Source organism: Ascaphus truei, chromosome 13 (genome assembly GCF_040206685.1).
Source record: "Ascaphus truei isolate aAscTru1 chromosome 13, aAscTru1.hap1, whole genome shotgun sequence".
Lineage (NCBI taxonomy): Eukaryota > Metazoa > Chordata > Amphibia > Anura > Ascaphidae > Ascaphus > Ascaphus truei.
This window is the reverse complement of record NC_134495.1, coordinates 525,150-548,009: the sequence shown is the minus strand read 5'-3', so window position 1 is coordinate 548,009 and position 22,860 is coordinate 525,150. Positions and strand designations below refer to the sequence as shown.

At 45.9% G+C, this 22,860-nt stretch overlaps 3 protein-coding genes across 11 annotated transcripts in view; 1 reads left to right on the top strand and 2 right to left on the bottom strand.

Annotated features, from left to right (window-relative positions):
- Positions 1-4,777: 4,777 nt before the first annotated feature.
- Positions 4,778-17,575, bottom strand: DUSP18 (dual specificity phosphatase 18). Of its 6 annotated transcripts, none has more exons than XM_075568044.1 (2): positions 17,315-17,575; positions 4,778-5,701 (listed from the first exon to the last, which is right to left on the bottom strand). In XM_075568044.1, the coding sequence occupies exon 2, from the start codon at positions 5,668-5,670 to the stop codon at positions 5,095-5,097; it is 576 nt and encodes a 191-aa protein (XP_075424159.1). In that variant the 5' UTR covers positions 5,671-5,701; positions 17,315-17,575; the 3' UTR covers positions 4,778-5,094. The 6 variants fall into 6 exon arrangements, with proteins under 6 accessions (XP_075424159.1, XP_075424160.1, XP_075424157.1 ...); XM_075568045.1 differs by lacking the exon at positions 17,315-17,575 and adding an exon at positions 16,799-16,884; XM_075568042.1 differs by lacking the exon at positions 17,315-17,575 and adding an exon at positions 16,663-16,759.
- LOC142464671 (uncharacterized) lies at positions 7,365-15,778 on the bottom strand. Its single transcript, XM_075568038.1, has 2 exons — positions 12,164-15,778; positions 7,365-11,015 (listed from the first exon to the last, which is right to left on the bottom strand). Exons 1-2 carry the CDS (start codon positions 12,828-12,830, stop codon positions 10,438-10,440), a joined length of 1,245 nt encoding a protein of 414 aa, XP_075424153.1. The 5' UTR covers positions 12,831-15,778; the 3' UTR covers positions 7,365-10,437.
- The window catches only part of OSBP2 (oxysterol binding protein 2), a 208,503-nt gene continuing 202,992 nt past the window's right edge, over positions 17,350-22,860 (top strand). For 3 of the 4 annotated variants that reach the window (XR_012787689.1, XR_012787690.1, XM_075568033.1), the window contains exon 1: positions 17,350-17,877. Coding sequence is in view for 2 of the 4 variants with exons in the window: in XM_075568033.1 (XP_075424148.1) it covers positions 17,732-17,877 (146 nt within the window). In the remaining 2 variants the exon portion in view is untranslated. The remainder of the gene's footprint in view (positions 17,878-22,860) is intronic. The other variant, XM_075568034.1, reaches the window with a different exon arrangement.

Here is a 22,860-nt window from a genome sequence, read left to right as displayed (position 1 = left end):
ATTGGCTAGTTTGCACCATGCGTCCGACAGCCCCATTGCCTTCTGGGAGCTGTAGCTTCCCTGCAGGGTTTTCTGTAATGGCCGCCGCTCTGCTGCCGATTCTGCACATGCGCGACTGTGCGCAAGATGGCGGTGCCCTGCTACGGGAGCCGCCGGCGACTCTGTCGCCCTGCCTTTACCACCGACAGCCTGGCTCAGCTCCTGCACCTCTCCCCGCCAACCTCCGCTGTCGGTCGCAGCCGCAGCCAGAGGTAAGGGGCGAAAGGGGACCCAAGTGGGGGCCCCTGCTATATTATGTTTATGTTGGGGACAGTGCCTTAACAGTTGATCCCTACACCAGGACAGAAGATACATGCAGGTCCCAGAGAGGGAATACAGACATTTTACAGAGAGCTGCATATATAGGGCTGTCACGTACGCTACCCCTGCGAGCATGTGACCTGCATACAGGACAAGGGTTAATACTCACGCTCGCAAGCGCTCCCACTTTTCACCTCTGCAGAGGTCCCTCAAATGGACAATATCTCCTCTACAGGACAAGCGTTAATACTCACGCTTGCAAGCGCCCTACCTTTCACTTTCACAAAGGTCCCTCAGATGAGTTAACATCTCCCCTAAATCCGTCCCAATATACCACTGTCACGAACAGCATAGAAGTGGGCACGTGACTTAGATATGCAATCAGGGTTAGTGCACACGGCTACTCTAGCCAACTCCCCTTTCACTTGTGCAAGGTACCTCCAGTGAGTTAATATTAACCCCTTACTCGATTGCAATCATATCTATACCTTTCACCACCTGGGGTAGTCATGCAAACAAAAGATGTCAAATTAATATTCACCAGGGCCCCAGTGAATTATAGAAAAAACTATGTATTATAGAAAAAACTATGCCCTTTAACACACAATGAGTTGTAGCAAAATGTGTACTCTCTCCAGAGTGTGAAACAGTTCAGTCAGAGCACAAAGCATTAATTATTAAATATTTTAATATATATAAAAATACAGTGCTTAGATTACAGAAAAAAGTATTACAAGAATATACAGTTACAAATAAAATGCAGAGCCATTTCTCTCAAAAAAAGGATGTAACATAATAGAAAACGCTATACGTCACCAAATGTCATATGTTTTCTCCCAGAGTGGTCACGGGCAAGAGAAGAAAAGATATCCCGTATTTGGTATTGTATTGTATGTCTTTAGTTATATAGCGCCATTAATGTACATAGCGCTTCACAGTAGTAATACATGTGGTAATCAAATAAATAACAGATAATATAAATAACAGATCATGGGAATAAGTGCTTTAGACATAAAAGTAACATTAAGGAAGAGGAGTCCCTGCCCCGAGGAGCTTACAGTCTAATTGGTAGGTAGGTAGAACGTACAGAGACAGTAGGAGGGAGTTCTGGTAAGTGCGTCTGCAGGGGGCCAAGCTTTATGTATCATGTGTTCAGAATATCCACAGTGCTATTCATATGCTTCTTTAAGCAAGTGTGTCTTAAGGTGGGTCTTAAAGGTGGATAGAGAGGGTGCTAGTCGGGTACTGAGGGGAAGGGCATTCCAGAGGTGTGGGCAGTCAGTGAAAAAGGTTTAAGGCGGGAGAGGGCTTTAGATACAAAGGGGGTAGAAAGAAGACATCCTTGAGAAGAACGCAAGAGTCTGGATGGTGCATAACGAGAAATTAGGGCTGAGATGTAAGGAGGGGCAGAAGAGTGTAAAGCTTTAAAAGTGAGGAGAAGAATGGAGTGTGAGATGCGGGATTTGATCGGAAGCCAGGAGAGGGATTTCATGAGGGGAGATGCTGAGACAGATCTAGGAAAGAGTAGAGTGATTCTGGCAGTAGCATTTAGGATAGATTGTAGGGGAGACAGGTGAGAGGAAGGAAGGTCGGACAGCAGGAGGTTACAGTAATCAAGACGGGAGAGAATGAGGGCCTGAGTCAGAGTTTTAGCAGTCGAGCAACAGAGGAAAGGGCGTATCTTTGTTATATTGTGGAGGAAAAAGCGACAAGTTTTAGAAATGTTTTGAATGTGAGGGGCGAATGTGAGAGAGGAGTCGAGTGTGACCCCTAGGCAGAGTGCTTGGGCTACTGGGTGAATGATTGTAGTTCCAACAGTAATGTGGAAGGAGGTAGTAGGGCCAGGTTTGGGAGGAAGTATGAGGAGCTCTGTTTTAGCCATGTTGAGTTTAAGGCGTCGGAGGGCCATCCAGGATGATATAGCAGAGAGACATTCAGAAACTTTGGTTTGTACAGCAGGTGTAAGGTCGGGTGTTGAAAAGTATATTTGTATGTCGTCGGCATAGAGGTGATAATTAAACCCAAAAGATGTTATTAGGTCACCTAGAGAGAGTGTGTACAGAGAAAAGAGAAGAGGTCCCAGGGCACAAATACACCTCTGTAGACATCTGATCTTTCATAATCTTTGGCCAGATTTAAATATTCTTTCTTCCCATGTAAACCACATAAACCCTCCCCCTGTCGTAAGTCAGATGTGCGATTTACGGTTTTATGACAGAGGGGAAAAAACGTCTTACAACGACTTTGAATTGTGCCTCAGTATATAACTGCACTCATAACTTAATTTCAGTAATACTTACACACACGTGAGACACATCAATACATTCAGGCACTCATGGCGGACCCAAAGAGACCAAACACGACCGTTTTAATCCTAAATTTAAGTGACAAATGAATATCTGTCCCTTATTATCTCTTAAACATACCGTGTGTGATTTCAGAATGTGCCCCTCGGTGACATGATTACAGATTTGTTACTCTTATTAGGCAGATGAGACGACATCACAGGATATTCTCATTTTTAATAAAGTCACTCATGTTGAATACTTTCTCAGCCACGCCCCTGGCCATTCATAAACTCCCTCCAGAGAATGCTTTGAAGCTCTTTCTAAAACAACTATGTTTATAGAAATGTATCACACTGGCCTTATTTTATTCCCACGTCTGCCAGACACTGCCCTTATCTCAACTCTATAGGCAATATACAACCCATCTGTCCCTTTTAAGTGGGCCATACAGGACAGAACAACCCCCCCCCCCCAATTAAGCTCTGTTTAAAGCACAGCATAGATTAATGACAAGCCAGACGCCAAATATTGTATTTTCTACTTCAAACTGTAGCTCAGTAACCCCTTAAGCACCATAAGGATTCAAATAACTAATATCTCATGATATTATCATGACAAGGGCTTTGGAATGTCAGGAGATCAGCCCCACAAGAGGATCTCCATATATATCCCCTGAGAAAGTGGCCAGCAGGGACAGGATGGCAATAATGACCTTCCCAGAACAGGACCTCAAATGGGGTCAGAGATAGAAGGAACACATGGGACAGAGCTATGCAAGTGAACAATGGGGACCCGGTCCAATACAAGTGAATGCACCTCCCAGGAGTGTTAAGAAAAGGGCACCCAGGGAAGAACTGTGTTAAGAGTTTGGCTGTATGGATGAAAAAAGGTACAACCCTGTCAATCTTATTGTAAATATGAATGCAGTGTTCCTATGTCTGGGAACATGAATAAAGATTGAAGTTGTACTAATAAAACTCCTGGCACCCATCATTTCCGTTGCCCACACGATTACTGTAACCTCCTGCTGACCGGCCTTCCTGCTTCTCACCTGTCTCCTCTACAATCTATCCTAAACGCTGCTGCCAGAATCACTCTACTCTTTCCTAAATCTGTCTCAGCGTCTCCCCTCCTGAAATCCCTCTCCTGGTTTCCTATCAAATCCCGGCCATTCTCCTGCTCACTTTTAAAGCTTTACACTCTTCTGCCCCTCCTTACATCTCAGCCCTAATTTCTCGCTATGCACCATCCCGAATCTTGCGTTCTGCTCAAGGATGTCTTATCTTTACCCTTTTTGTGCCTAAAGCTCTCTCCCGCCTTAAACCTTTTTCACAGACTGCCCCACACCTCTGGAATGCCCTTCCCCTCAATACCCGACTAGCACCCTCTCTATCCACCTTTAAAACCCACCTTAAAACACACTTTCTTATCAAAGCATATAAGTAGCTCCGTGGCTGATACTTTACACCTCATACATCGACCTTGACCCCTTGCAGACACACTTACCGGAACACCTTCCTACATTTTCTTTACGTTCTTCCAACCAACCAATTAGATTGTGAGCTTTTTGAGGCAGGTCTCCTTTACCTAAGTGTCACTTTTATGTCTGAAGCACTTCTTCCCATTATGTGTTATTAGTATTATTTATATGATTATGTTATGTGTATTACTGCTCTGAAACGCTATGTACATTAATGGCGCTATATAAATAAAGATATACATGCATACATACATACTGTACATCCAGCACCCCGAAAAAAGCTAAAGCTATGCTGATATGAAACACACAACTACTTAGATGTAACCTACCTAAGGCCGAGCTCACACTGCCTGCTACGGCCGTGCGCTACCATGCTCGTCTCCGCCGCGTGCTCCTGCAGCCCAGCGACCTCTGCTCAAGCTACAGCAGCGGGGACTGGGGTGCGCAGCGGGGACCAGGGGGTGTGTGCAGTGGAGACTGGGGCTGTGCGCAGCAGGGATCGCGGGTGTGCGCAGCGGGGACCGGGGTGTGTCCCCGTAGCTAGTTTAATTTTATTTATTTTAGTTTACCATCCCCCCTCGTCCCCACAATTTCAATACTGAACACTACCATTGGCCGCCAGGCATCTGTGACGAACGTCGTGTAGCGTGCTATGTGAGCGGGGCCTAAGAAGCTTGGCAGAGAGGGTTACATAATGAACAATAACAACTTTAATTTTTCTATTTATTTTTTTAAATTAGAAAACAGTTTATTGGAATCTACAAAGACAAATCAGAGGTACAGGACATCCCCCCAACCCCCGTCAAGTATAACATCCAATGGATAAATAAATGTTATGTTTACAGAGGCACCTAGAGCGTTCTTACCATGTTTACAACATCCTGGTTATATAATTTATGACCAATAGAAAAGAACAAAAAAAGATTATATTTTAAACAAAAGCATTTTTTCTTGTCAGGAATTATTTGCTTCACAATTAGTGCAATTATTTTTATTTGAAGTTTTCATTTTCTTTTTTGCAATTCTTTAAAAGGGAACCATGTTTCTTGTTTCTTCTTCATAAATGTTCGGAATCAGCCCTAAGGGGGTGTGAATCATATGGACTGTGCTTTTCCTAAACATTTTAATCTCGTAGTTGATGAGCTGTTCCCAAAAGCCACTGTTGGGCCGTATAATGGGTCGGCATGTTTTCAACCAGGTATGGGCATCCAGCAGAGATAAACCATTGTACTTCATCAGGTAGGCAAGACAGAGTGTGGAAGACCTACTGATTCCTGCTGCACAATGCAGCAATGTTCGCCCCCCCATAGCTTCTACATTGTGGATCTTATCTGCTATGGCATCAAAGTATTCCAACAAGAAGGTGTCAGGAGTATCAGCAACAGGAATGTGCAAATATTCTAGGTCTGAAGAGACAGAACTAGCCTTTTCCAAAGAGACATTAATAACACATGTGATGCGATGTGTAGTAAGGAGGATCCTGTTTCTGGCTGCAGCAGCATTGCTGAGATAAAGACCACTTGTTATCTCCGTCAGGCCAGAAAGGGACTCGCTCTTGTTTTTAGCTGATGGGGTTGCACCTGCCTCTTTTCGCTTGGTCATTTTTGGAAGTTTGGTGTAAGATTCAGCTCACCTAAAAAAAAAATAATAATTTTCACTTTCTACAATTTACATAGTGCTCCCTTGAGCCCCATATTAATGGAAGATCGTTCCAATCCCAATGGGGCCCTCTAAGTGTGAGAACGTGTGTGTAAAATTGCCCCAAAGTGGAAGATGGCGTACACAGAGAAAAGATGTTGTGCAGGTTAACTAATATTGACGGTGTAGAAGAAAAGAGGGATATTCAACTTAAAGCAGCAGCACACAAAAAAATAAATACATAAGTAATAAGAAACTGACAGTTTAGGTTGTACTCCTATTTTTCACTTAAAATTTTTTTTTTTAAATCGTGTTTTTGAGGAGTATTCACCTATTTATTATTTTGCTTGCATCAGTTGTTACCATTGTATAGTGGTAAAGTGAACACAGGCGCAAACAAATAAAAAGTGGACACTAATAATAAGTGACTAATCAAAAACTTAAATAAGTGAAAAATGTGATAAAATTTAAGTAAATACAGTTTCACCCCCTGCTCTGGAACCCACTAGAAGGGGTAGTCTTTACTCTTCCCCCACAGTAACAGCAAAACACACAAAATCCACAGGGAGCATACAAAAATAAATTTAAGTGCAGCAAAAATGACAATGTGAAAAAAGCCTTCAATTGACTTGGCTCTAATGAATTGACTACTTACAAGATGTAACAGTCAAAAAGGCAGGGTTGACTCAAACGGTCAGAGGTAAGTGGATGATGCAGTTGTCATCAAGGTGGATCAGGTCCTCAGGATCATGTACCCCAATGTAGAGAGAAAAACTGGCATAGCGCAGATCACTCAAGATAAAAATAGCTTTATAACAATAAAATATTATACTCACATTCTAACAATAAAAAACGGGCATATCACACTGCATTAGTGTAGGAAGATTTTAGCCAGCTGGCTCACCGTCCCACAACGTTCCCCCACTCCTCCGCCTCAGCCTCCGGTCAGCTGTTTAGACTGCTCCGACTGGCGTGTGACATCACTTCCGGTTTCGCCACTCGGTGAGGGCTGGATCCTCCTGCAACTCCTCTGCTGTATGCTACTCTCTGAATAGTAGAGTGGGAGTCTTATTCAGAGAGGAGCATACAGCTGACCGGAGGCTGAGGCGGAGGAGTGGGGGAATGTTGTGGGACGGTGAGCCAGCTGGCTAAAATCTTCCTACACTAATGCAGTGTGATATGCCCGTTTTTTATTGTTAGAATGTGAGTATAATATTTTATTGTTATAAAGCTATTTTTATCTTGAGTGATCTGCGCTATGCCAGTTTTTCTCTCTACATTGGGGTACGTGATCCTGAGGACCTGATCCACCTTGATGACAACTGCATCATCCACTTACCTCTGACCGTTTGAGTCAACCCTGCCTTTTTGACTCTTACATCTTGTAAGTAGTCAATTCATTAGAGCCAAGTCAATTGAAGGCTTTTTTCACATTGTCATTTTTGCTGCACTTAAATTTATTTTTGTTTCCTCCCCATGCTCTCAGTTGTTACCATGGCAACATCTGCTGTTTCAATGTGTTTGGGTGGAAGCTGCCATTTTAAATTACCCTGGTAGGTACATTTTCAGCAAATTATATCTTCATAATGCAATGACATTTATTGTTGTTATTGCTACACCCAAAGGTATGGTAGGCATAGAGATGTGCAGATTAATCCTAGGTTGTGATACATTTTAATAGACAATAACAATATAAAATAGCATCCACTTTTGGAAAAGAAAAAAGGAGGTGGTACAATGATAGTCTCTTCTAGAAGTTTCCAAAAGCAGGCGTTTGAACGCTCTATGCACGTTATATTACCTCATGTTGATGCATGTATGAAATCTAAGGTAAAATTCCCTCTTTAAGGAAACATTTCAACAGCCTGTTTTTTTTTTTTTTTTTTTTTTACAATTTCTTAATACTTTTAAATTTGACAAGTTTTTCTCAAACAGGGTTAAAGAAATGGGTATGGGATACAGAAACAAAAAATAGGGGTGTGGGGGGGGGGGGGTGTACATTTGTACAAATAATACATTAGAATTATTACACTCAGTTATAAAATCTACTAGAAAATACTCCATTCATTTTATGAAAGTTCGTATTACTTTTTAGCTTTGAGTTTTTTGACGCAACATAAATTTGAAAAGATATGTTAGTACATAAGCTCCCAAGCTTTTAACGCCATTGTTATTAATCCGTTAACAGAGTATATTGTATTTTCTATTTCTCCTTTAACCTTTTATGCTTAATGTACCACAATGCAGATAGAAGCAAGACCGCTAACAGATTTCTCTTGGCCAAAGACTACAGATTCTCTCCCCCCCCCCCCTCGGATCGGGGCGGCCCCAACCCCCTCCATTCACACGTGTATTTCTCTCCCCCTTCTGTCTTTCACACTTCCACCTTCTCTTCCTCACACCCTCTCGCCTCGTCCACTATCAATTACAAATGCACCACAAGCTGGGTATTTATTTCCTGTACACTGTGCGGTGAGGGTTTGTGTCACATATTTTTTTACCCACCATAACTTTTTTAACATGTGAAAGAGAAATACACATTGCACCGCACCACGGAATAGAGCGCATACGATTAATATGAGACAACAGGAAAGAAGTGAGATCTCTTCCCAAGAGCTTACAATCTTCAAGAAAGAAAAAAGGGGTGTGGTGACAAGTACTGCACCGACACACTTTATTCGAGCAAATACCCAGTATGTACCTGGCAGATACCTGGAATGCGCCGCTCCTCACCTCTGACAAGCCCCGTTGCGTTTGCCTTCCCAGCCTGGGTTCATGCCTGGCTGACGGGCGGCTGATCTGTTAAATGATAATGATTAGGATTTAATAGGCTGCAATGCTTCGCGTGTCTACCAGATGGCATAAATTCATGAATTGTAATGCAGTATATATATATATATACTGTGCAGTATTGCAGCCAGCGGGAATAAAATGCTTCAATCCCTGCCTGGAAAATAACGCAATGCACTCGGGCAGAAAACAGTCACAAACCTCAATACACCCGAATTCGTGGGACTAGCCAAGCTCGAATAAAGTGTGTCGCCAGTGTAGTAGGTTAGGTAGCTCAGCGTGGGTTATAGTTTACAGACCAATGGCCTAGGCCACAGCAAACAGACAAAGCGGCAAACACCCTCCGACAGCTGTGACGTGCAGGCCCATGGTGTGGCAAGTGGAGTTCCTTGGGTTCAATCCAACCTATGAACAAATTCGGCTAATGCCAGGGACATGTTTGGGGTTTCATACAGGTAACTGACGCCTTTTTTACTCAGATCTGATACCTACACGTATTTGTAATACATTTTATAAAGTGATTATACAAACATGGTGAGCTGACGAACAGTATTTTATTTTCTATGGCTGCTCACTTACTAGACATACTGTGTCACTCTATATTCAGCAAGTACTTGAACAGCCAATGCCCACATCTTCCCCTTATCTTTATTGACTCTGATAAACAAAATCGGGTAAAGGAAAAGAAAACATTTGACTGAGAAACGCTTCCCCATTCAGAAGCCCCTAAGAAGTTCAACGAATCATTTCCTCCAAAAACAAAATGTCTAATACAGCAGGCATAGGGGTCCATGTTAAAATCGGGAAGAAAAAAGGGACACAGTGTGACTGCGCATTTGCATGTGATTACCCAGAATCCCTGGCTGCAGTGGATGCACTGTATGTTAAGAGATAATGGGGAAAGGTAGGTTTGCAGACAAGTCAGCCATGTGAATGTGCTTAGAAGTGAAATTTGATCTGCTGTACTCTAGACCAGGAATGCGCAAAGATTTCCCCCTAACTGCTCTCCTCCCCGGGGTTAAATGACCCGCGGGATCACACGACGTCACGTGACCCTTGCAGTGTCATTTGATGCCGGGTTACCATGACATCGCCGAAGACAAGGTAGGAGAACGTTAAATGCATGGGGGGAGAGCACAGGGACCTCTGTAACCGCCGTTTCCCCCCTGGAAATTCTCGCGCCCCCTCCAGTTTGCACATCCCTGCTCTAGACGGTGGAGGTTTTTTTGGCACTTTTTTACTCACCGTAACTTACTGTATGTCTGGTTGCTCCCACAAAATTGAACCGAAGATAGAAATGGAAGCTGCAACTTGTGTGATTAGCCACAATATCATTAATTGTTGTGAGATGCACACAAGCAACAATATTAAATCCTATGGCAAATTTGTCATGCTACTGCATCGAGATTAGCACATACGTGTATGTATGATACACCTGTCCATTTAAATAATCAAGGGGAGAGCATTATCTGCTTACAAAACTTATTTTTAGAGTTGTGGGTAATAATTAGCATACCATTCTTGACCATAATACTGTTAAAAAAATTTTTACTAAATCATGGGAGCGGTCATTTTTTTCTGAAGAGGTTTGAAAATCAAACAATTGATCCCATTGTCTGAATTTCAGTTGCACTCCGTAAATTTGGAAAATGTAAGGATTTCAATTGGCTTCGTATTGGTACTTACACAGTGCGCAACAAGAGCGCTCTTATACCAAAATTCAACCTACGAAAAGCTACATATATACATACAAAATTTCCTTACAGCTGACATTATATTCGATCAAAGTTTACATTTCGCCGAGATAAGATATCCCTACTTGGTACACAAATCTAAAACAGAGAATTGGGATTATGTAATGTCTAGGGGAGAAGTAGCCGTGAGTGAATTTGCATACACAACATAAATAGGTACATCTGATCCTTTAATGATCGGGCACTTTCAATCATTGTGCTTCCCAGAGGAGCTTCGGAGGCCCAGACGTGAGCTTCCTCTCAACCAGGTCCTTCTTCCTAAACAGTGGATAGGAGGGCTTGAGCCTGGGATGACTGGCAAAAATGTATTGCCGTTAGCTACGGTTTGCTGGCTTCTTGATAGCAATGCAGTATTTCTCATCTCAGAAGTTACCTTAGCTAATCGCCAAATGGCTTGGGTTAGGTTGGACATCTCAGAGTAGTGCTTAAAAGTCCCTCTTGCCACCTCTGATATCAGTCTCAATATTGTTTTTTGATTTTGCTCATGTTGGTGTATTCGGTGCTCCAACGTTGCCAGTCTTCTATTTCTCTCTTTACCCGTGGTATGCATGATGGCATTCTTGGCTCTAGATGTTTCCAGCATCAACTGCTGATATGCAGTCATTGGCACAGTATCAGGCATGACACTTGGGTTAATTACATTTTTATCAGAGCAGGACCATCTTTTCCTTTCTTGGAGTGCTGGTGATGAGTTGGTATCTACGGAGATCACTTGTAGATCTAGGGCTCTCACTTCTTCCTCTGGCCACTGAAGAATGATGTTGTCTAAGGAAGATGAAAACAAAGTGTTAAAGTCTTACTCAACCCAGAGACAAGTATGAATATTGAATCATTAACTCCCCCCCCCCCTTCTTTAAAACCTATATCTATGCCATCACATACTTCATCTGTTGGAATAAATCCCCATGTAGTCGTCCACATACTCTACATAAGGCCCATTCTATAGTGCCGGGCGCACGCTATGCCGTGCGCGGAATATTAGTTGGCTGACGTTAGTCAGCGTTTCTATAATGGTGCCGCACGCGCACGGCAGGGGGCTTAGAGCGGACCGACGAGGGAGAACATGAAGAAATGAATAATTTCGCGCCGCTACTGGCGCTGTAATGTATGTATGTGTGCGTGTGCGTATATGTGTAAAAGTTAAATAAATATTTTTATTACAACTTTTTTTTTTTTTTAAATATTATTTCATACATAATTCACAATCTCTACACACACATAGATACACACACACACACACACACACACACACATAGATACATACACACACACACACACACACACACACACAGATACATACACACACACACACACACACACACACACACACACACACACACACACACATAGATACATACACACACACATAGATACATACACACACACACATAGATACATACACACACACATAGATACATACACACACACAGATACATACACACACACACACACATAGATACATACACACACATAGATACATACACACACATAGATACATACACACAAAAACACACAGTAGCTTCACTCACAGCATACACACAAAAAGCATGCAGCTCGTGCACGCGCGTTCGTACATGCGCAAGGCCGCAAACAGTATAGAACGGCCCTTAGGGATAATAGGCCAACTGGCCCCATTACAAAGTCACAAAGCAAGTTAAATGGTTAATTTTTCGGTGTGCATCCAAATATTAAAACGTAACTCTGGACTTAATTGTCAGAAAACAGTAGAGAAAGGGTCATGTCACAGGCCACTGGACACCCTTATAGACCAGAAGCAGTCATTGGGCGCACAGGAATAAATATTGTAATGTTAGTAAATCCTTATTCATCCAACAATATTTTGGGAATGATTTTTAAATCCCTGGACGTTTTTTTAAAAGGGATACAATCAGAAAAAAAAGGGAACTGCTCACCAGTTCTAGCCGATACTGTATGCTCGTGGGTTATATTAAGATTGCCAGTTTCCCCCGGTTCTGGGTGTTCAGCCACCTCCTGGGGCCATATATCTGTATATGGTTCCTCATCTACCCCAGGCTCAGGGAATTCTAGGTGTTCATCTCCTTCCTCATGGTCATCCTGGGGTGGACTGCCTGGAGAAGATGTTTCATTGGACTCAGAATCCAAGGCATTCATGTTTTCCCCTCCATGTAAAAGGTTGGGAGATAGTGAACGAGCGACTATTTCTTCAATTGCTTTTAGTCTTTTCCCCTTTCGTTTGTTAACTCGTGTAAGAGGTTTTGCAGGTTGTGTTTGCTCCATGTTACTCTTTATGCTCCTCCTGAGATCGTGCCATCTTTTTTTTATGTCCGACAGTGTGCGCTGATAAACCCCCTGCGCATTAATGCGTTTGAATATTTCTGCCCATTTAGCAGCCTTCCTGGCGACGCTGGCTCTGGATACTTGACTTCCAAAGAGGAATTTATGATGTTGTCCTATCTCCTCAGCCAAAATCTCCAGCTCCCCTAAAGAAAACTTTGGCTTTCTCTTTCTGGAAAGTGTCAAACGATTCCCAGCATAGGAGTCCTGACTTGATGAAGCTTGAGATGTAGATGCATGAGATGAGGAGGTTTGGCAAGCCATCCTGTCTTGTCCCTGTACCCTCTTAGAGCCTATTCCACATCAATACAAATAAATGCTTTGTTGCCCTGGTCTCAGCCTTAATATGAATTTAATATAGCAAACGACCTATTAAAAATATTTTCAAAATTCCTTTAAAATTGGAGGGAGTGGCTCAGTGCGTAAAGACACTGACTGGCACTGAGCGTTTGAACAGGGGAGCCTGGTTCAATTCCCGGTATCGACTACTTGTGACAAGTCACTTTATCTCCCTGTGTCTCAGGCACCAAAAACATAGATTGTAAGCTCCACGGGGCAGGGACCTGTGCCTGCAAAATGTCTCTGTAAAGGGCTACGTAAAACTAGCAGCGCTATACAAGAACATGCTATTATTATTATTAGTAAACAAAACACCATATAACTTGTGCAGAAACCCCCAAAACAGCTCTGCAGGTCAATAACAGTAGGGTAGCATATCTCTTCCCCCTTTCCTTTGCCCCAAGACTCACCTGTACCCAAAACATTGAAAATGATATACCGGTACATCTAAAAACTAACTAGACATCGCAACACACAAACAAGAACATAGTAAACGTAATACACACAGAATGAATACAGTAATTGCTGATAAACTCAAGACAAGATCTGATCCTATTATCTTAATGTTTCACCTTTTAATCTGGTGATTTTATCTCTTATGTAGTCTTTATGATCATACTATAAAGTTGTTCGTGCACAAACTGCGTTACGTAAATTTAAAATAGCAAGGCTCAAGATAATTGAAAAATCACAATACTGCAAATGAATTTACAAATGACAGGGAACTGTAGAAAATGCATCTGTTCTAAACCCTGCCAAACAATGATCTAGCCCGTGTATAAATCACTCTATGTGACTAAAATAAGTTGCTATTAAGTCATTAAGAAGTACAGTAGTTAGGAATAATGTAAGGTAGCGGCTATTTACTTGGGTAAATAAGGGACCTGTTCAGCCTAATTTAAACAGGCATGTGGGTAAATAAGGGCCTTGATCAACCTTATTTAATCTTGATCAAAACAAATAAAAAGACTTGTTCAGGCTTACTCAAATCCTAACATACCATCCCTTTACCCCAATAGGCCAGACTAACCCTCACAAACCAAGTCTAACCTGTACCCTAATATTGCAGCCTTAATCTTACCCAAACATGCTAGCCAACCCTTACCCTAATATTTCAGCCATTATTTTACCCTTAATATGCCAGCCTCAATCTTACCCCAATATCCAAGCCAAACGCTTACCCCAATATCCCAGCCTAACACTTACCTTAATGTCTGCCTCAATTTTACCCTAATATGCCAGCCTAACCTTACCCCAATATCCAAGCCTAACCTTTACTTTAATACGTCAGCCTCAATATGATAGCCAAACCTCACCCTTAATATGCCAGTATAATCCTTAATATGCCAGCCTAACACTTACCTTTAATGCTAGCCAAACACTCAACATTAATATGCCAATACAACCATTACTATGCAAGCCTAACCCTCATGCTAACCTAACACTTAATATGCCAGCCTAATCCTCGCCCGTAGTATGCCATCCTATCACTTAATATGCCAGCCTAATCCTCGCCCGTAGTATGCCATCCTATCACTTAATATGCGATCCTAACCCTCACCCTGACTATCCCAGCCTAACCCTCACCCTTAATATGCCATCCTAACCCTCACCCTGACTATCCCAGCCTAACCCTCACCCTGACTATCCCAGCCTAACCCTAACCCTGTATATCCCAGCCTAACCCTCACCCTGACTATCCCAGCCTAATCCTCACCTGACTATCCCAGCCTAACCCTCACCCTGACTATCCCAGCCTAACCCTCACCCTGACTATCCCAGCCTAACACTGTATATCCCAGCCTAACCCTCACCCTGAATATCCCAGCCTAACCCTCACCCTGACTATCCCAGCCTAACCCTCACCCTGACTATCCCAGCCTAACCCTCAACCTGACTATCCCAGCCTAATCCTCACCCTGACTATCCCAGCCTAACCCTCACCCTGAATATCCCAGCCTAATCCTCACCCCGACTATCCCAGCCTAATCCTCACCCCGACTATCCCAGCCTAATCCTAACCCTGTATATCCCAGCCTAACCCTCACCCTGACTATCCCAGCCTAATCCTCACCCTGACTATCCCAGCCTAACCCTCACCCTGACTATCCCAGCCTAATCCTCACCCTGACTATCCCAGCCAAACCCTAACCCTGTATATCCCAGCCTAACCCTCACCCTGACTATCCCAGCCTAACCCTCACCCTGAATATCCCAGCCTAATCCTAACCCTGTATATCCCAGCCTAACCCTCACCCTGACTATCCCAGCCTAACCCTCACCCTGACCATCCGAGCCTAACCCTCACCCTGAATATCCCAGCCTAATCCTCACCCTGACTATCCCAGCCTAACCCTCACCCTGACTATCCCAGCCTAACCCTGTATATCCCAGCCTAACCCTCACCCTGAATATCCCAGCCTAATCCTCACCCTGACTATCTCAGCCTAACCCTCACCCTGACTATCCCAGCCTAATCCTCACCCTGACTATCCCAGCCTAACCCTCACCCTGACCATCCGAGCCTAACCCTCACCCTGAATATCCCAGCCTAATCCTCACCCTGACTATCCCAGCCTAACCCTCACCCTGACTATCCCAGCCTAACCCTGTATATCCCAGCCTAACCCTCACCCTGATTATCCCAGCCTAACCCTCACCCTGACTATCCCAACCTAACCCTCAACCTGACTATCCCAGCCTAACCCTCACCCTGACTATCCCAACCTAACCCTTAACCTGACTATCCCAGCCTAACCCTCACCCTGACTATCCCAGCCTAACCCTCAACCTGACTATCCCAGCCTAACCCTAACCCTGACTATCCCAGCCTAACCCTCACCCTCACCCTGACTATCCCAGCCTAACCCTCACCCTGACTATCCCAGCCTAACCCTAACTATCCCAGCCTAACCCTCACCCTGACTATCCCAGCCTAATCCTCACCCTGACTATCCCAGCCTAACCCTCACCCTGAATATCCCAGCCTAACCCTCACCCTGAATATCCCAGCCTAACCCTCACCCTGAATATCCCAGCCTAACCCTGAATATCCCAGCCTAACCCTCACCCGGAATATCCAAGCCTAACCCTCACCCGGAATATCCAAGCCTAACCCTCACCCGGAATATCCAAGCCTAACCCTCACCCGGAATATCCCAGCCTAATCCTCACCCGGAATATCCCAGCCTAACCCTTAATATGCGATCTTATCTCTCACCCTTAATATCCCCGCCTAACCCTCAGCAACATGCCCCTAAAAATGTGGGAGTCATTGCTGCTAAATGAGGGAGGATGTACAGAGCCGGCGGTCGGGCGGGTACAGAGCCGGCGGGCACAGAGCCGGCGGGCGGGTGGGTACAGAGCCGGCGGGCGGGTGGGTACAGAGCCGGCGGGCACAGAGCCGGCGGGCGGGTGGGTACAGAGCCGGCGGGCACAGAGCCGGCGGGCGGGTGGGTACAGAGCCGGCGGGCACAGAGCCGGCGGGCACAGAGCCGGCGGGCACAGAGCCGGCGGGCGGGTGGGTACAGAGCCGGCGGGCACAGAGCCGCTTCCATACAGACATTTAGTAGCGGACAGTAAGCCGCGGTGACTCTCCCAGTGCCGGGCCCGGAATGAGCGCTGTGTGGGAGGCTGGGAGTGAAAGGAAAGCGGCCTCCATGCGAGAGAGTTGATTTGGCCTCAAACTGCACTCAGTACCGGCTGTAAAGCCGCGCTGCGGGGGCTGAGGGAACCCAGCGGGATAACACAGACATACCCATTACCGCCCAGCGCCGAAACCACACTGCGCCTGCGCGCCTCTCCTACCGCCCAGCGCCGAAACCCCACTGCGCCTGCGCGCCTCTCCTACCGCCCAGCGCCGAAACCCCACTGCGCCTGCGCGCCTCTCCTACCTCCCAGCGCCGAAACCCCACTGCGCCTGCGCGCCTCTCCTACCTCCCAGCGCCGAAACCCCACTGCGCCTGCGCGCCTCTCCTACTGCCCAGCGCCGAAACCACACTGCGCCTGCGCGCCTCTCCTACCTCCCAGCGCCGAAACCCCACTGCGCCTGCGCGCCTCTCCTACCTCCCAGCGCCGAAACCCCACTGCGCCTGCGCGCCTCTCCTACTGCCCAGCGCCGAAACCACACTGCGCCTGCGCGCCTCTCCCACCTCCCAGTGCCGAAACCCCACTGCGCCTGCGCGCCTCTCCTACTGCCCAGCGCCGAAACCACACTGCGCCTGCGCGCCTCTCCTACCTCCCAGCGCCGAAACCACACTGCGCCTGCGCGCCTCTCCTACCTCCCGGTAACGAAACCCCACTGCGCCTGCGCGCCTCTCCTACCTCCCAGCGCCGAAACCCCACTGCGCCTGCGCGCCTCTCCTACCTCCCAGCGCCGAAACCCCACTGCGCCTGCGCGCCTCTCCTACCTCCCAGCGCCGAAACCCCACTGCGCCTGCTTCCCATCCCCATTACGTCACACCGATGGGTTGAAACCGTTCCGGCACCCATCACGTGGCGGTGTTTGTTTGTATCACGTGGTGTTCCAGCTCACCCCGCCCCCTCTGGCTGTCAGGTGGAGCGCTGCGTGTCTGGAGAAGTTCTGGCCCCCCTGTCTGTCTCCCGGGGCGGGCTGTGTGCTCGCGTGGCCCCGGCGGCCCCCCTGTCTGTCTCCCGGGGCGGGCTGTGTGCTCACGTGGCCCCGGCGGCCCCCCTGTCTGTCTCCCGGGGCGGGCTGTGTGCTCGCGTGGCCCCGGCGGCCCCCCTGTCTGTCTCCCGGGGCGGGCTGTGTGCTCGCGTGGCCCCGGCGGCCCCCCTGTCTGTCTCCCGGGGCGGGCGGCAGCGAGATGAGCGGCTCCGGGGAGACACCCGGGACTCCAGTTTCCCCCGGCCCCGACACATACAAGGGCTGGCTCTTCAAATGGACCAACTACCTGAAGGGCTATCAGAGGCGCTGGTTCGTCCTGAGCAACGGGCTGCTCTCCTATTACAGGTAGGGAGCACAGTGACAGTGAGTGCTGGGTGAGGCTGCACTCACACTAAAGGTAGGGAGCACAGTGACAGTGAGTGCTGTGTGAGGCTGCACTCACACTATATGTAGGGAGCAGGGTGCTGGGTGAGGCTGCACTCACGCTAAAGGTAGGGAGCACGGTGCTGTGTGAGGCTGCACTCACGCTAAAGGTAGGGAGCAGGGTGCTGTGTGAGGCTGCACTCACGCTAAAGGTAGGGAGCACAGTGCTGTGTGAGGCTGCACTCACGCTAAAGGTAGGGAGCAGGGTGCTGGGTGAGGCTGCACTCACACTAAAGGTAGGGAGCACGGTGCTGGGTGAGGCTGCACTCACACTAAAGGTAGGGGGTACAGTGCTGTGTGAGGCTGCACTCACACTAAAGGTAGGGAGCACAGTGCTGTGTAAGGCTGCACTCACACTATTCGTAGGGAGCACAGTGCTGTGTGAGGCTGCACTCACGCTAAAGGTAGGGAGCACAGTGCTGTGTGAGGCTGCACTCACACTATATGTAGGGAGCACAGTGCTGTGTGAGGCTGCACTCACACTAAAGGTAGGGAGCACGGTGCTGTGTGAGGCTGCACTCACACTAAAGGTAGGGAGCACGGTGCTGTGTGAGGCTGCACTCACACTATATGTAGGGAGCACAGTGCTGTGTGAGGCTGCACTCACACTAAAGGTAGGGAGCACAGTGCTGTGTGAGGCTGCACTTACACTATAGGTAGGGAGCACAGTGCTGTGTGAGGCTGCACTCACACTAAAGGCAGGGAGCACAGTGCTGTGGGCTGCATTTACACTATAGGTAGGGAGCACGGTGCACTCTGGCAGAAGGCCCCATCCGACAGAAGGGGATACCACACACACACTGGACACCTAACAAGCTCCTATTAAACCCCCAAAATACCCACAACATATATATAAGCATATGAATATCAGAGGAGTGCTACTGAGCATGGCAATATGCATTAAAACCAGAGACATAACATAAAACACAGACAAAGCTCAGTTTTTAGCACATCTAGTGAGACTCATACACGGTACAGTGCCTAAATATATATGGATAAATATCTAATAAGTAAATGGTCTTTTAGTTTGACATTTTTGGCCAAAATTGTTGTAAGCCCCTGAGCCAACGCCAAGGCAGACCACATATCAGGGGTCCCTAACGCTAATATAAATTCTTAATAACCTGTTTAATAACAGGAAGAATGATTTATAGTAAATCTGTCAATATTAGCTGCAAAGTTCTGTCTGACTGAAGCTTTTATTAACCTGTACATTACCAGGAAAAAGATCCCCCTGAGGAAGGTCCCATTCTGTAGGACCGAAACGTTGGGTTTCTGGATGTATTTTTGCTTTCACTAATACACTTTGATTTTCAACTTTGAGTGCTGTCTCTTGTTTACCAATCCTTGGAACGGTAACGTATAACTACATTCTCTATATGGGACGTGCACCTGTGGCTTACCAGCACCTATTGGAGTGCCAACTGCCTTATCTGACATATATATATATATATATATATATATATATATATATATATATATATATATATATATATATATATATGCATGCCCCTCTTTTGTAGCGCTGACTTCTGTCTGGGATCTTCCCGACACAGTTTTCTAGGGTTAATTATACAAATAACAGGATCATATCAAGCATTACGTTGCTTAACTCGGGCTTCTTCCTGCTTTATTTTCATCCCAGTAAGGGACTGCAGCTTTAACATGTGTAGGCAGGAGGCACTCAGCTATTAACCTTCAGCGGTTATAATATTTCACACACTTTAAGAAACAAAAATAAATCATATTAAGAAATCCTATCCCAGTCAGGGATCTAACTACACAGCAGAATCAGCCTCTCTAACTGCTGCTGGACCAACTAACCTGGTTCCACAGCTTAAAACAATGCCCTCTCATTTAGGGTCACTAGATACAGCATACAGTCTTTTAGATACAGCAATAAACATTTGTTTGTCTTATCTGTTCGTGGTGGGAACTCGGTCCAAAGTGTCCAGGCAAATCCTCTGATACTGCGATACTTGAAGGGGGCGTCCTCCCCGAACTGGATACAGGGGAGCAGCAATACACCCAGCCTCCAGGCTCTAAGAAGAGAGACTGAAATGCAACCCTCTCTGCTCTAAATACCTGTTCTAGTGATTAGGAAAGCAGGCGAGGGAGAACTAGACACATTGTAAACTGTGGTCTGGATTTTCCATCCACCAGCCTGAGTTAATGGAAGCTGTGGAACGGATTATTTTGCACTAATCCTGCACTTTCTGACCTAAAACCGGGCGGAAAGCTGCCTAATATCGTTGGACTATGTCACATATCCCCCTGCCCAGCTCACACCTACTGGGGTGAGCGGCCATGGACCTCACTGGGGTGAGCATCCTACCTGAAATACTTGAGCTAACTCCCCAGTACAACATTTATGCATTCACATGACACGAATATGAACCTTTTTCACGGCAATTATGGACAATAGGTTTCGTCATAAGAGACTATACTTGGCGAACATATTTTGTTGCCCTCTATTAGGGAACTATTTTCAAAAATATATTTCTAGCAACAAATTCCTATAACCCAGGATATGATAAATATACTCACAAAACCGGACAGTTTCTATTACCGCCCTGGGTTTTTTTTTTTCTACTCTACAATATGAACTTCATTATATATTTACCAACCAAAAGGGCCGTCAACCTTGTATAGTAATTTGTAGTTTAGCTACATTTTCAACGCAGAGAAACAATATAACATTGCAATATTTACAAAATGCTTATTCTAGAGGCCTAATATAGCATAACTACACTAGCTTATTTGAAAAGTTAAGTGTCTGTGACATAGTCCACACGTGTAACATAAAAATCGGTCAGTTCCCAAACATTTTTTTTCCCTTGACTTCCAGTCCATTACATCCTCTGCCTTCATTTCAACGCCCGCTGCATCCTGCAAATGACTGGACTGTTTCTTCTGCCACTGATGAGACACTGGAGCCGGATTCTCCTTGGCTCCACACTGTGGTCCAGTGTGACGAGATCTGGAACTATTCAGGCGCCGTGTTGACCTTCGTCGCTTTTTCTTTTCAATCTTTGATTTCCCTTTTGGGGCCATTACCAGGCCTTTGGGTTTTGGAGACCTTGTTGCCTCTTTATAAACGTAGTCCATATTAACAACATCCTCAGGATCGGTCATCAAGTTTGTGTTTTCAGGAACTGCCACCCACTTGGCTAAAACATCTTCTGTGGTGGCCTGGGTGTGTTCACTAGTTTGATAATCATCTGGACAACGTAAATGAAATTGAGGATCTGGATTTTTGAATCCCAGATCAGGGAGTCTATTCTCAGTATTCTCAGGAGGGTGCCTATCTGTTTCTGGAATAACAGCAGCACAATCAAAGTCAATTCTTTCTCCTTCCTCTTGGTCATCAGTAAGGGCATTGAGTTTACGTGTAAAGGAACGTACAGCTTGCTTGGTTAGGAGGTAGGATTGATATTCCGACTGAACCACTCTAGCAGCTTCTCCCATGTCCTGGTAACATCTTTGTTGCTTTCCTTCTGTATTTCTTTTTCCACTCAGTGCGGCTGCTTTATTCCGCTGATTAAACTGACAAATTTTCATCCCTCTGTAGGCAGCCTGTAGGATGATAGTTGTGGTGCGTTTACGCCGATAATTTTCTCTTTCCCTTCTTCCTTGGACAAGAGCTTTGTAGTGCTTCTGAATTATTCTAATGCTTTTCTCACTTTTCAATATGTTAAGTTCCTCCACGAGAGATTTCTGTTTTGTGCATACATGTTGCAATTCTGTTCTCAGAGCCTCCCTTTCTTCCTGGTACTGGCTCTGAGTATGCATCAACGCATTCTCTAGTGCTTCCTGCACTACTAACTTTTCCTGAGTCAACTGTTTCTTCACTTTTTCTGCTTGGTCAGTCAAATCTGAATTTTTCATTTTCAGACTCTCATTTTCTCGCTTTACAGTCTCTAAATCACTCAGGACAATCTCATGGGTTTGCTTCAACATTCACAGCTCTGTGTTCAGACTGTGGCCCTCTAGGCGTGAGTGTTGCACCTCTGTGCTGAGCGCGTGAACCTCTTGTAGAGCTTTCCCGTATTTCTGTTTTAGGATAGCAATCAATTTGTCAGACTTATCTGTTTTTCATCCAGGGTGGCAATTACGGTGTTGGCCTTTTCCAGACTAGTCGTCACCTCTTCCAACTCACTCCGTAAGAGAGACTCTGTTTTCTTCAAAGCCTCGTACTCGTAGCTTTATTAGCTCCAGAGACGTCAGTGGTACTGGGCACACACTCACTGGTATCAGCTTCCACATCTTGCTTGCACTCACAGGGCGTTGCTTGCTTTTGCAGCTGTTTGTCTTTGAAAATTTGGGGGCACACATCTTCCATGTGACCTACTTCATGACAAGCCCAGCATACTAAATTCATCTGTGGGTACGGCTCTCTTCCAGGGGCAACATACGAGGAGTCGTCGTCATCATCGTATGGCCTGAAGGGACACTGTTTTTCATGGTTATGTACGTTACAAAACAGCCATTTTAGAAACCCGACGGAAAACTTGCTAGCTGCAATTTTCACTTTCTTCAGCAAAACATTTTGGTTTTCTGTTTGGGTTCAGGGTGCTAGGCCCAAAACTGTTTGTAGCGCGGCGCGTAGGAGTGGAGACACTGATTGAGGGAGGGCGCGGTGGATGGTATGCTAGTCTGGATGCTGGGCCGGGATTAGTTGTGGATGGTGCCGGTATGTGTGGGGGCTTGGGTGGAAGTGGAAGGTGGATGCCGGTGAGGGGGAGGCCCTGGCTGGAGAGTGTGCATGGAGGACAGTGCTGATGCCGGTAGGGGTGAGGGGAAGGTGATAAGGGGGCCCGTGGGGGGTCTGAACAAGATGGACATACTCGGACACACACACTCGGACACACACACTCGGACACACACACTCGGACACACACACTC

What these genes read in the sequence shown, in the direction of transcription:
- LOC142464671 (XM_075568038.1), bottom strand. Translation starts at nt 12,830, where the DNA reads ATGGCTTGCCAAACCTCCTCATCTCATGCATCTACATCTCAAGCTTCA. An exon ending in TACAGTATCGGCTAGAACTG is followed by an intron (nt 11,016 to 12,163) that starts GTGAGCAGTTCC and finishes CATCTTCCTTAG; the next exon opens with ACAACATCATTCTTCAGTGG.
- DUSP18 (XM_075568044.1), bottom strand. Translation starts at nt 5,670, where the DNA reads ATGACCAAGCGAAAAGAGGCAGGTGCAACCCCATCAGCTAAAAACAAG.